Source organism: Vulpes lagopus, chromosome 2 (genome assembly GCF_018345385.1).
Source record: "Vulpes lagopus strain Blue_001 chromosome 2, ASM1834538v1, whole genome shotgun sequence".
In the NCBI taxonomy this organism is placed as follows: domain Eukaryota; kingdom Metazoa; phylum Chordata; class Mammalia; order Carnivora; family Canidae; genus Vulpes; species Vulpes lagopus.
In genome coordinates, this window is record NC_054825.1 from 31,720,949 (window position 1) to 31,734,463 (window position 13,515).

At 34.1% G+C, this 13,515-nt stretch overlaps 1 protein-coding gene and 1 pseudogene across 12 annotated transcripts in view; both read right to left on the reverse strand.

Annotated features, from left to right (window-relative positions):
* Positions 1–905: 905 nt before the first annotated feature.
* Positions 906–13,515, reverse strand: part of ZNF518A (zinc finger protein 518A) — a 29,173-nt gene continuing 16,563 nt past the window's right edge. For all 12 annotated transcript variants that reach the window (XM_041740364.1, XM_041740313.1, XM_041740344.1 and 9 more), the window contains 3 exons: positions 10,421–10,470; positions 9,736–9,857; positions 906–9,591 (listed from right to left, as the gene is read on the reverse strand). In XM_041740364.1, the coding sequence (XP_041596298.1) occupies positions 4,994–9,469 (4,476 nt within the window). In that variant the 5' untranslated portion in view covers positions 9,470–9,591; positions 9,736–9,857; positions 10,421–10,470 and the 3' untranslated portion in view covers positions 906–4,993. The remainder of the gene's footprint in view (positions 9,592–9,735; positions 9,858–10,420; positions 10,471–13,515) is intronic.
* Positions 11,499–11,595, reverse strand: LOC121485952 (annotated as a pseudogene).

Here is a 13,515-nt window from a genome sequence, read left to right on the forward strand (position 1 = left end):
AAATGGGACCTATCAAATGGGGATGTATTTAATCTTATACCCAGAGACACTGTATCTCCCAGTTAAGTTTTGTGGTTTTTTTCCTTTGGCAGCGCCACATAACTTTATTTTGTGGATCTTACTATAAATGGGTCTTCTCTTATAATTTGCCAATTGATTATTATTGTTTAGGAAAGCTAATTTTCGGAGCAGCCTGGGTGGCTCAGCAGTTTAGCGCCACCTTCAGCCCAGGGAGTGATCCTGGAGATCCGGGATCAAGTCCCACATCGGGCTCCCTGCATGGAGCCTGCTTCTCCCTCTGCCTGAGTCTCTGCCTCTCTCTCTCTCTCTTTCTCTGTGTCTCTTATGAATAAATAAATAATAAATCTTAAAAGAAAAAAAAAGGAAAGCTAATTTTCGGTGTAATTCTTTGGATTTTCAAAATATTGCAATCAAGTAATTTGCAAATAGTATTTTGTTCTCTATCCAAGTTTTTCATTTTGTTTTCCTATCTTTTTACATTAGCAATAACTTATGAAATAATTGATGAGAGCAGGCATCTTAACCAAAAGAAGCAATTTCACTTGCAACCTGAACATTACCTTCACATCAAGGAAGAATTTTTCTAACATATTAAAAATGACTTAACTAGAAATGAGTATTTTTTATTTTTTAGTAAGTACATTCTAGACATTGACTAAAATCATGATTTTTTTAAATTGATGTACCTAATATTAACATTCTTCCTACACTCTTTACTCAAACATTTACACTATCATAATAATGGTATGTACTTTTTAAAGAAAAATGATTTTTTATTTTTTTTTTATTTTCTTATTTATTTATGATAGTCACAGAGAGAGAGAGAGAGAGAGAGGCAGAGACACAGGCAGAGGGAGAAGCAGGCTCCATGCACCGGGAGCCTGACGTGGGATTCAATCCCAGGTCTTCATGATCGCGCCATAGGCCAAAGGCAGGTGCCAAACCGCTGCGCCACACAGGGATCCCAAGAAAGATGATTTTTAAATTTGGGGCACTTATTAACAGAAGCTCAAAAGACAGAACTTTAAAAAAAAAATTCAAAGAAGACTTTGAAGAGGTAAAATACCTGTTCCAAGATATTGACTACTTCTCAATTATCCAATTAAGAACATATTTAAACCAATGAACACCCAAATCAACCAAACTGATCCTATTTCAACTGCATTATAGGAAAATTTTTCTGCTAATGCTACCTTCTCAACTAGCAACAAATAATGTCCTAGAAATTTCTCCAGCAAGTTTCACTGGATAAGATCTTCAATGGAGTCAAGGCACTTTGCTGAAAATAAGAATCCTAACAAATTGCTAAAATAAGGAATAAACAGTGCCAATATCCCGATTAAATGGGACATATTCCAAGTTAAATAAGCAGATGTCAGTAGTGGGGGAAAAAAATCAATGAAAAAAATCAGTAAATATTGTTTTCACCTCACCTCCATTCTCCTCCATCCCAAGAACTCTAATTACTTTTCTTAAGGGCTATTTCAAATCACTTAAATAACTAGTATCTATTTCTCACCTAACCTGGACAGAAATTCCCACAGCACCTGTTTTACTGTTAATTCCTCTGTAAGATGCATTACCCTTTGCACACAAATGACCCATCTACTTTACCCACTAATCACTTTCATTACTTACATTCTCTTCACTTTTAAATACATTTACATTGGTAACTTATATGCATATTTTTTATATTTTGTAACTTTTATAAAGCTGGTATACATCACAAAAAAACTGTATCAAACTTGGTTTTAATTTAAAAAATTCCATTCTAAGAGCAGATTGTTGAGAGAACTAAAAGCAAGGGGTAGTAAAAAAAAACTTTGGTGGGCCAAACTCAGCCCATGGCTCATTTCCTTAAATGAAGTTTTATTAAAACATAGGCATACTCATTGATTTACATATTGTCTAGGGCTGCTTCTGCATTATGACAGTGGTGGAGTGTCTGCCTCTGGCTCAGGTTGTGAGTCCTGCATCAGGCTCCCTATGGGGAGCCTGCCTATGTCTCTGTCTCTCTCGAATAAATAAACAAAATCTTGAAAGAAAAAAAAAAAGTAGTTATGACAAGAGACTAAATAAATGGCCTACAAGGTCTAAATTATTTACTATCTTAACTTACCCTTTATTAATAAACTTCCCTGACCCCTTAACAAAATCATAATCTTTCACTTAAAAAATATATATTATATTTCAATCTATTAAGTGCTTAGTAAGATAGAAAGGTAAACTTTTTAAAAATTCAACTATTTTTTTAATTGAATGCCAAATAGGCCCATTTTCAATGGAGACGGACAAATAGGGAAATATAATGAAACACATTTCTAACCAAGAAACGTATTAACAATCCCAAACTACTGGATATTCATATTTTAGAGAACCATCTCTAGTTCAGTTTCAGCCAGGAGGAAAAAAAAAAGGATGGACAGTTTTGATTCTGGATCTTCCACTCTGGCAATCTAAGGCTCCAAGCAGGTTCGCCTTCTTTAGAATAACCTAACAAATCAGAAAAGGTACTAACTAGAGTACCTGTGGCATGAAGCTTTTTAAATGGCTTTTAAAGCTTTAAGGCAAAAAGTATATATCACAACATTAAATATATTTTTACTGGCATGGCTATTCTGAAATGTATTTTTATAATGCTGCAAACATTGGCAAGATCGCTGCTTCTCTCTTCTCTATTCACGGAAGGCAAGGGATTATAATAAACTTACCCATAACAGCAGAGCATTTTAATTTTATTGCTGTTAAGGTACTAAAGCGCATAACCCTCTCTATGACTTTCCTTATCAGCATAACTACAATAATTTTATGGTAAATGTTAACCTTCTCAAACAAAATCTCAAAATTTCACCTATGATGGGGGGGACCCACACTTTATTTTACATAGTTCCCTTACTTGAAATATAAATATTTCCCATTAGAATAAAATTCCCACTTGATTTTAATACAGTAAAAAAAAAAAATATTGTGTAAACACAAACTTAAGATAAATTTAATTGAAGAAAATGTTCATTACAGAAATTAACAATGCTTACCATTCTTTAAACACCATATACATTATTAATATATACTATATATTTCCAATCAACTCCATTCTTAGGCTCAATTTAAGAAACACAATTGTAACAGGTTTTATACAAAAAATACTTCACTAGTAAAGTAGACAAACTGCACAAAAAAAGTACATGTATAATGTGCATAGCAAGATAGCTTGAAGCATCTATGTATGGCTTTCTTTAAAATAAAACTTTTGGGGGACCGGGCCCATTTGGGACCTACTGTTACAGTTGACATATGTAAACTGTTTCACATCTTTTAGGCACTTGCTAACAATAGTGTTCAATCCCTGAAAAATTAATTTACCCAAAAAAAAAAAGATTTCTACATGTAAAATAAAACCCAAGAAAATAACATGGGTAAAGTCTTACATATTTCTTTTAAATTAAACAACCAGTTTATTAGTGCATGCACAGAACTAAATTGAAGGAAAATAAACTTTTTATGTCAAAAAATTTTCTGTGCAAAATTTACATAACAAACTGAAAGGTACAAAAATATGTACAGGTTTAAATTCTTTCTTATATACAGAAAAGAAGCCCTGAAATTTTCAATCAATGAAAATGTTTTAACACTTGTAGTAACAATGTAACAAAAATTATACAGTAATTTGTAATACAAGAACTCCATTATCCAATAATCCAACAAAATTTGATCCAAACTTACACGGTCAAGTTTTAGTCGATGATTCTGTTGTCGTCATGAAAATATCCATTTTAAAACTCTATCTGCTGGGTATATCCCCTAGGAATCTGTCCTGAAGTTTTATGTCCTGCCACTGAGTCCACTATTAATGCTTCTTCATTTTAACTGCCAACAATCAGTAAATAATCTGCTTTGGGTCGTGAGACTGAAAAGGTGCTAACAAAAATGGTTTGTCCCAATGTGTACATGTTCAGACACGCATCAGTAATTAAACAGCAAAAATCTGATTTGCTTTGCTAATCCTGCTTCAAAATATTGTTCCTGTAGAGTAATTCTTAATTTTCAAGAAAAGCCATTCACTTGGAAGTGCTTCTATGTTCCACTTTTTAAATGGATGGCAACTAAGATAAAAATTGGCCATTTGGTTTATGGGGGACAAACAATTTAAATCAAGTAAGCATAGTTCTGTGCAAGAGAATCACTGGAGATTATCATCAAATTCAGAAAAATGTTCAAGTTCTTTAACTGGACCAAGAGAGTTTAATTCTTCTTTTGAAGCTGCCCATCTACTGCAATGCTTGACATAGCCATTTAGAAAAAGAAAATCACCTTGGGAGGGTATTCCAATCCCTGATATGGGACACAGCATAAAAGAGAAAAATATTTACTCATCAAAAACTCTTTTCAAGCATCATGAGGTGTATCTGTAGTTAGTTAAATGTACTCTCAAAGAAGCCTAATATCCTTCAAAAGAACTATATTTATTTAGCAGATGTAAAATTAAGTTCTTTATTCAAGCTCTCTTAGTGTATCTTCACAAATGAGGAGAAACTCCTTCAGTTCCATGGTGAAAGAGCTCTCCATCTTCAAAGGAGCTACACTTATCAGATTCATAAGGCTGGTGGAAGAAGAGAGGGAATGGGGCTGTCAGCCATTACCCTCTACTAAGAGTCACTATATAACTAAGTTGGGAAAACTGTTTTATCAAAATTTTCTTTAGCCCTAACTTCCCAAGAACACGTTTTTTAAAAATTAAATCAAGGTACATCTGTGCTGCGATTAGTTTCTTGTAAAACTTATGTGTGCAGTGATAGCATTTTCAAATATCACACATAAAACTTTTTTAGTCTCCCATGGAAATACAGCCAACTTTCAGATGCTCAATTTTAGGTACTATATTGAAGTAGAAAATGTCTGCCTTAAGGTAACTCAACCCACTATTTTCTTCTAGGATAATTTTACTTTTCTTTTCCTTGGTAACTACAGTAAATTATTCTAATATATTCCAATCACGAGTGGCTTCCATTAAATGTCTCTGCCCATGACCAGCCCAAGCATCCTGATTGTCAAATACTCTACCACAAAACCAACAGTTAAATTTAGCTTTCAGAACATTTTCAGAGGTAGTTTTCACAATCTGATAATTGTTTTTGCTTGTCTTTTTGAGTGTTAATTTTAGCACAAATCTTTCTTTCACAGAACTAACAGGTTTCAATGTTTTATGTCTTTTGGAAAAATCATCATAAATTCTTTTTGAAGAGTTATCACAAACTGGCTTCAGTAAAGCACTGATAGTTCTTTTTGACAATGAAACCTTAAGTACACGTCCATTAAATTTAGCAATAGTTTTCATTACACTTACTACTTCTGGTGCATCTGCATCAGGATGATTCAAAACTACAACTGGTTGGTTTCTCCTAGGACATTTCACAAGCTGTTTGGAACTAAAAGGGAAAAGCCGCAAAGTTCTGACTGAATCTTTTGAAAGCCTCGGTCTGTTAAATCCAAATGATTCACGGGCATCTTCAGGTTTAGACTTTTCTTTACACTTTCTATGTAATGTTGCTTTTTTTCTTGGAGGTTCCTGGTAACTATCTCTGCACTTTCGTTTACAGTTTCTGTTCCTAGATACAAAGGCAGTTTCAGAATCTTTACTTCTTACGTGAGTTTTTATTCTTGAAAATTTTTTTTTCGAAGTCTTTTCTCTATTGAAGTTTCTCTCAATTGTACAATTTGTTTTACACCTTAATACTCTGGTGTCTGAATGGTCAGTGAAACACATTGGATCCTCAGAAGATTCTGGGCATGTTGCAGTAGAAGTTATCACAATTTCATTTGCTGGCATCATATCATCTAGTAAGAAGGGTAAGGCATCTCTAGAAGATTCTGGCTCTCTCTGCTCTCCTATAGTTTGATTAGATGGTACCTTGTCTTTCTGCACTGAGGATGCAGAGGTACTTACAGACAGATTGTTAGCAGCAGTCACATTTAAAACAGGGTTAAAAATTTTCAGCAGTATTTTTTGTGGTGTTCCTTCAGGTTTCTTTGGCTGTATGTTTTGATAATACGTACTATTTTGGACTAATTTAGGCTTAAGCAGCTCAGTCTTATTTGGCATCACACACTTTAAAAAAACAGCTTGTTTGCCATCAGGCAAGAGGGTATAAAGAGGTGGTTTTGGAAAAATCTCATTCTGCTGTTTTACTGAGTCCAAGATATTCAACTTGGTGCTCTGATGCTCAGATACTGTATTAGGAGTAGGAACACCTTTTACTGAAGAACTTGCTGATGTTTTAATGATGTAAGGGCCTTTTAATGACAAAGTATTTTCTGAGCTACTTTTCATGCTCAAACAACTGCCAATGCTGGAACAAAGTGCAGGTGTCAGACAATTACTGTTTGGTTCTACTTTCAAAAAAGGTGTTCTGCAAGGCTCCTTAGTTGGAGTTCCACAAGCTTGAGCACTCTCAGTTTTGACAGTAGAAACACCTTCAAGTTTCCCATTATTAAATGTTAAAATCATCCCAGGTTTCTTGTTTAAAAGAAGAGAAGTAGGTACACCTTGTGTACTGACCAATGGAAGTGGTCTTCCTGAAACAATATGTAATCCAGGTTTGTTAGTAATGTGCAATGGTACAAAAAAGCCTTTTGGAGTTTGAACAAATATAGCCTTTTTTGGTTCTGAATTCAGAAGTGGACTCTGTCTATATAAAGAACCTAAATTTTGTGTAGTGGCACGTAATTTATCTTTAACCAGCTGTTGTGTTATTATTGCATCTGACTGAGTCTTAAGTAATGTGCCAATACCTGAAATTCTAGGTGTCTTTTCTGAATCTCTCACATCTTGTGATACTGACAGATTTTGTTTTTCTTTTCCACTACATTTTAAATTCAGATCATTTGTAGGTACATTAATCCCTAAACTACCAGATGGAATTGGGAAGATGCCTTGTACTTTAAAGTCTTTTGAAGATTCAACTATTTTGCCTTCTCCCTCAAGTTTCTGAAATGACTGGTCACAATGAAGTAGCAGGCCTTTATCTGGAGTGTTACTAATACTACAGTCTTGTTTTACATCAGATTTTGCTCTTAATCCATCCTGAAGTAACTGGTTTACTTCAGGTGGCAAAAATTCTGATGCCTGTTGACTCTGGAGGGAGAAAACAGATGTGATTCTAGGCATCATAGGTGACTCAACATTAGAAATGCCATCCCACTTAGATTTTTCAGTCACACTGTCTAAATTTTGATTTTCATTAGTGTATAAATTCTGTCCATCAATGTTCTGTCCTTTTGCTAAAACAGACTGTTCTTCGATTTCAGCTTGCATTTTTAAAGTTCCATCTTTAGTACTTAAAAGGCTAATAGATGCTAACATGCTATCTGGATTTGAACTCTCTTTCCTCACCAGTGATAAAACTGATTCACTTATTGGCTGCTGAACAACTGTCTTGCTTGATGAAGGTTCTTTTTGAGGGTTTTCACACATTCCTGTTCCTGAAAACCTACGACGTTTATTAGAATTATTTACTTTTGAGTAATTATGAAAGGGTAATGATCCTTGGCTGGAAGATTCAACAGGTAATTCAGAGTTGGCATAATTAATGCAATAGTTATGCATATCTCCACTGTTGTATGCATTTTGCTTGGTAGTAGAGGTGACTTTATCTGGACTTTTAATGGTAGTACCTGATATCTCAGAGTGACTCTGAGTAACATAACTTCCCCATAGGTCAATATTATCCTTTGTTTCAACTTTTGTGGTCAAATTTACTGATGCTGTAACCAATTCTGATGCTGACAAAGATGACACATTTTTTTCATCATCCATTGTTTGGAGCATATTACTCATTTGAGATAGCAAAGCCATTTCTTTTTCTGACGTTACTTTCCCTGAAAGTATAGGAGATGAACATGAAAATGGAGTAGTTGCTTTCATGTAAACTGTGTCACTTAATTCAGCTGTTACTCCTGCTAAAAATCCAGTAGTGTCCAAAGTCTGGGGCTGCAAATTGGCAGTACTGTCCTTTGCAGCATCTGACTGTGAACCTGGTGAATATAAATTCTGTTTATTGGTAGGTAACAATTTTATTACGATATGTTGTTTTCCATCCACCATCTTAAAGCCCATAAAATCAGCACTGTAGTTAGCAGGAATGGTTATTCTATTATTTTTCACCATTAACACTGTAGGTCCTTGTACAGCAGTTTTCAAGAAACCTAGAGTAGAATTTGATCCCTCTTCAGCTCTATTACATTGCCCAGTGGACAGAAGAGCTGGCTTTTCTGATTCTGACTCAGCAGGTTTATCATTATTCTCACAGTGTGGTCTTTCATCCTTTCCTTCATTTAAATGCTCTTGAACAAGATGGCTCTGGTCTTCAGATTTAGCCTGTGTTTTGTTCACTTTTTTAAGCACTTGAGTGTTTTTCTCTATACTTCTGTCACTTCCATTGTTGATCTTCTTGCGTTTCCAGAACGTCTTCCTTGATGCATCTATTCTGTATCTTTTCAGTATCAGCTTAAGTCCTGCTGAAGTCTTTGCCATCCTCTTTTCATATTTGTCTTTTTCCAGTTTTTCTTTTGCATATAAGTGTTCTTTGTGCAAAGTTATAACATGTCTTACCAAGTGCTCTCTCCTAGTGGCACCATAGCTACAATATTGACAAGTGAAGGGAAATGTACCAGAATGAACATGAAGGTGCTTCTGAAGCTCTCCTTTGGTAAAACATACATGATGGCACTTACCACATTTATAATGGATCTCATTATGTCTATGAATGTGCTGAACAAATGTGCCAACATCCTGGGTGGAGAATCTGCACTTTTCACATTGAAAACTACCATTTACACAATGTGTGGATGCAAAATGCTTTGTCAAGTCTAATAAAGTATATACACTCTCATTGTTACAAATGTCACATTTTACTAAAGTGCTTCTATGTGTCCGTCTGTGTTGTTTAAATATCTGGAAGTCATTTGCTGAGAAACTGCACATTTCACAAGGATATGAAGGTAATTCACCACGGTGCCACATTTGAAAGTGTTTCTGCAAATCATTTGGGCTATATCGAGTGCTATCTCGGCATTTTAAACAGTTGAAATTGAGTATTTTTGCAGACATTTTTAAACCCTCTTCTTCAACTCTCTCAGACTTATGGAGCAACATACACTCCTCTACACAGCTTACAGTCCTTACACTGATAGATTTTCTTGCAGTCTGTGGTTGACGCTGAAATAATTTTCTGTATTTGTCAACTTCATGTTTCAGAACGACTTCATTTGGAATATTTATCTTCGGCAAATCAATTTTCACATTTTTTAGTTCATAATGAAAACTACTTTGTGAAATTTTTGGCCTAGGTAGTGATCTGAAGGAATCCACTATTTCATTTTTCACATCATAATCTTTTTTAAAAGTAGTTTGTTTTTCATCAAAAAATAACTGTTTCTGTTCAGATGGCATGATTTAACCAAAAAATCCCAATTTCTTTTTTCTCTAAAAACTGGTTACTTGCAAGTTAAACAGGAAAAAATACTGTGCCAAGACATCTTCAAAATACCAGAATTTTTCCCACATTAACTCACCTAAAATCAAACAAAGAATTGAATTTTCATAAGTAGTCAGTAAATTTCATATTTTAAAGTTCATTTTGACACAAAATAGGCATGTTGATCAAACATATACATAAAAGATATAAAAAAAACTTAAGTATTTTAAGAACAGCTTACCAAGAAGTAATAATTTGAAGTAGAAATAACACTAATCTGGAAGTCAGGAAATACAAGTTTTACTTCCGTCTCTGATCTGTGACACTGGGCAAGCTCCAACTTCTCTGAACCTGTTTTGTCATCTAAAGAAAACCATAATTGGATAAGCACCTTTAAGCTCTAAGGTTTTTATATTAAATTGATATTACAATATTTAAACAGGATTTTAAAAATCTTAATGATAACCATAAAAATTTAAGTTCCAATTACACACATGTCACCAATTACACCCATGTACTATTTATTAACTTCCTCATTTCCTTAGCTGACCCTATGGCTATTATCTTGTGAGAAATTCAACAGGCTTCTCTCCAGATTTTCTATTTCCTTAGTGCTTCAGAGATATATATGTTTAAAATAAGTTTCATTTATCTAACAACAACAGAAGACATTATCTGCTCTTTCAAGTTATCATTACTAACTGATTAAAAAGAAAAGGAAAGAAAAGAAAAGGAATAAAAGAAATGAAAAGGAATAGCACAGTTTGCTGGGGTACTATCAAAGCCTATGTACTACCTTTTTGGTTCCCAACCATTTGGGCTTTTTGGCTCCTGTCCCTAGAACTCAGGCAGAAGGCAGCAAGAAAAGCTCTTGGCATATGAGATTGCACTCATTACTATCTACCTCCATTAATTCCGACACTTACTGGTTTGTGTTACTCTAGATAAGTCTCAATCTTTGTCTTCGTTTCTTCATCTATAAAATGAAAAAAAAAATTTAATACTTTCCCAGAATTTTTCCCACATTAACTCACCTAAAATCAAACACTGAATTTTCGTAAGTATTCAGTAAATTTCATAAAGTTCATTTTGACACAAAATAGGAATGTTGATCAACCATATACATAAAAGATATAAAAAAAGTTGTTAAGTACTGGAGTATCACAGGGTTGTTGTAAAGATTAAATGAGAAAACATATGAACAGTATCCCGTAAAGTGCTACATAAATGGTAGCTATCATTACTGTATGTGATTACTATGGAATGACACATTAGGAGTTAAACTGCAAAAGAATAAAAAATAGTAAAGTAATAAGATGTGATAATACATTGCTAAGAATGGAATCTGCATACTAAAGCTTCAGTAAGATATCAAAATGTATACTAGGGGAATTAGATTTTCTTACTTTTCTCATCTTAAATATATAAAATCTTGATCTCAGGGTTGTGAGTTCAAGACCCACACTGGGCAGAGATTACTTAAATAAAAACTTGAAAAAATTTTTTCAATGAATCTAAGTAACTAGAAACTTTGTTTCAGAAATCCTTTATTAAGGGAACATAATTAAAAGCTAAATTACTTTACATATTAAGAAACCCTTTTAATATTTCTCATTTAAATGCTCTTGAACAAGATGGCTCTGGTCTTCAGATTTAGCCTGTATTTTGTTCACTTTTTTAAGTAATTTTGATTGGATCTAAAAAACACATTCTTTAATAGTCTTTAAATATGTATATATTTAAAGACTATATATATTGTTCACTTTTTTTAGTAATTTTGATTGGATCTAAAAAACACATTCTTTAATAGTCTTTAAATATGTGTATATATATATATATACACTAAACTGATAATGAATTCATTAGCAGGGTACCAGTTTACTGATTTTTTTTTTAGTCGTGAAAAATCACAATTTCATTATTCACTGCCACACATTGTGCTCTGACTCATATCACTTCCTCGGAGTTAATCTGCCAAGGGGAGTAGGATGCTCAGGAACTGTACAAAATATGGAATGCTTCACATATTTGCATGTCATCCTTTGCAAGAGGCCATCTTCTCTGTATTGTTCCAACTTCAGTATATGTGCTGCCAAAGCACAAACTGGTTTTACATACTATTTGTAATTCAGTAAAATATTAAAACTTTTACTTAAAATGTTTTACTATATTATTTAAAGCAAAATGTAAAAACTTTTTCTTCAAAAGTAAGAAAAACTAATAAATGTCTAGAAGAAAGTTCAATGACATCTGGTGGATACTCCACACCAACTGAGAAGATTGCCTACAGGGTGCTACATTCTCAACAGTGACAAGCATCATAATTACTGAGTGAGATTTCACCATATCAGAATCTGAGAGTGAGGTTCAAACATGTGAAACTTCTAAGCACACCTATAATGGTTCTCCATTTGGCTGAATACCATATTGTGGTCAATCTGGATTATCCATATTCAAGCCTTTTTATTATACACATAAGAGTCTGTATCATGGGTTTTATTGCAAAAGGGAAATTGCTTCTTGCAGTAATATTACACGTGTCCAAAAATATATGCATGATACTAAAATAGATTGATAATATTTCTAAATATCATTAACTCCATTTCAAAATATCTACACAATTTAAAATTTTTCTTATAACACATACCCCAGAGTCTGACAACCAGTGTAAAAGTGGGATTTGAAACAACTCAATCAAATAACACTAATAAATGCCTACTACGAATGTGAGGCATTTTGATGCATGCTGTGGAAAGAATCAGAAACATGGTTCCCCACCCTACTGCAGCTTACAATCTGAAGGAAGAGGCAGGACATATACATTAATATATTGTTTGAGAGTTGACCATTCAGCAACCTCACCCTTCCAGGACATCAAGAATAGAAAATAATTAAGTAGGATGCATGGCAGCCAAAATAGATGTCACAAAATACACTCATTAAAGTGTATGTCCTTTCAACACAGGCAAACCAATGTTAATGAAAGGGATCTTATTAAGAAATCCATTTAGCTTTTACTTAGATTTGGTAACTCCTAAATAATTAATACTATCAGTATTTTTTACATTTAATGTATGTCATGTACAATATTAGGGAAGTATTAGGGAAGTTTGTGTATTTTAGGTAGTTTAGGGTTTGTTATTTACCCTCAAATTTTAAATTTGGAGAATCTATTTTGTCTTCAACTATGTTCAACCTATAGTATGTGAAAGCAAATTATATTAGGGTTGGTAGCAAATTATACTTAGGGTTGCCACCTATGGGCAAAAAATGTATTGTGTGTTGTGAATTTCTCAGATAACATAAAAAAAGGAAAGAGAGGGGCAGCTGGGTGGCTCAGTGATTTAGTGCCGCCTTCAGCCCAGGGTGTGATCCTGGAGACCCAGGATTGAGTCCCACGTCAGGCTCCCTTCATGGAGCCTGCTTCTCCCTCTGCCTGTGTCTCTGCCCCCCACCCCGCCCCCGTGTGTCTCTCATGAATAAAGAAATAAAATCTTTAAAAAAAGGAAAGAAATTTTACTATAATTTTAATCTTCCAACCTACTAGCTAATGCTCTTTTCACTACAGTTCAATCTTTACCACCAACAAGGATTACTGATTTTAAATCTCCCATTTAAACTAGTGCCCTCTCTCTACATATTATTACCCTCTAAGACTTGACTAACATCTCATCAAGCCTTGAAAGAATACTATTTGCAAAAAGTATGCCTAGCCCTTTCAAGTAACCTGGTGAATTGCCTGCATCAAGGTGGCAACTTACGCATTTGATTTCCCTCTTCTTCCAACTGCCCAATAAAACACAAGCCAAAATATGTAATAAAGTTCTACAAAATGACTAGAAACCAGAAAAACATTCCATACACATACTGCGGGGTATTAGGTAAGAAACAGTCCAGAGAGAGAAGAATGAAAATAGATGGTAAGCCAGTATCAAGCACCACTTTTAAAGAGGAATTTCACTAGAGAACATTCATTTAACTAATATTTAATCAGCATCTCCATGCCCTAAGTAAGAAAGTA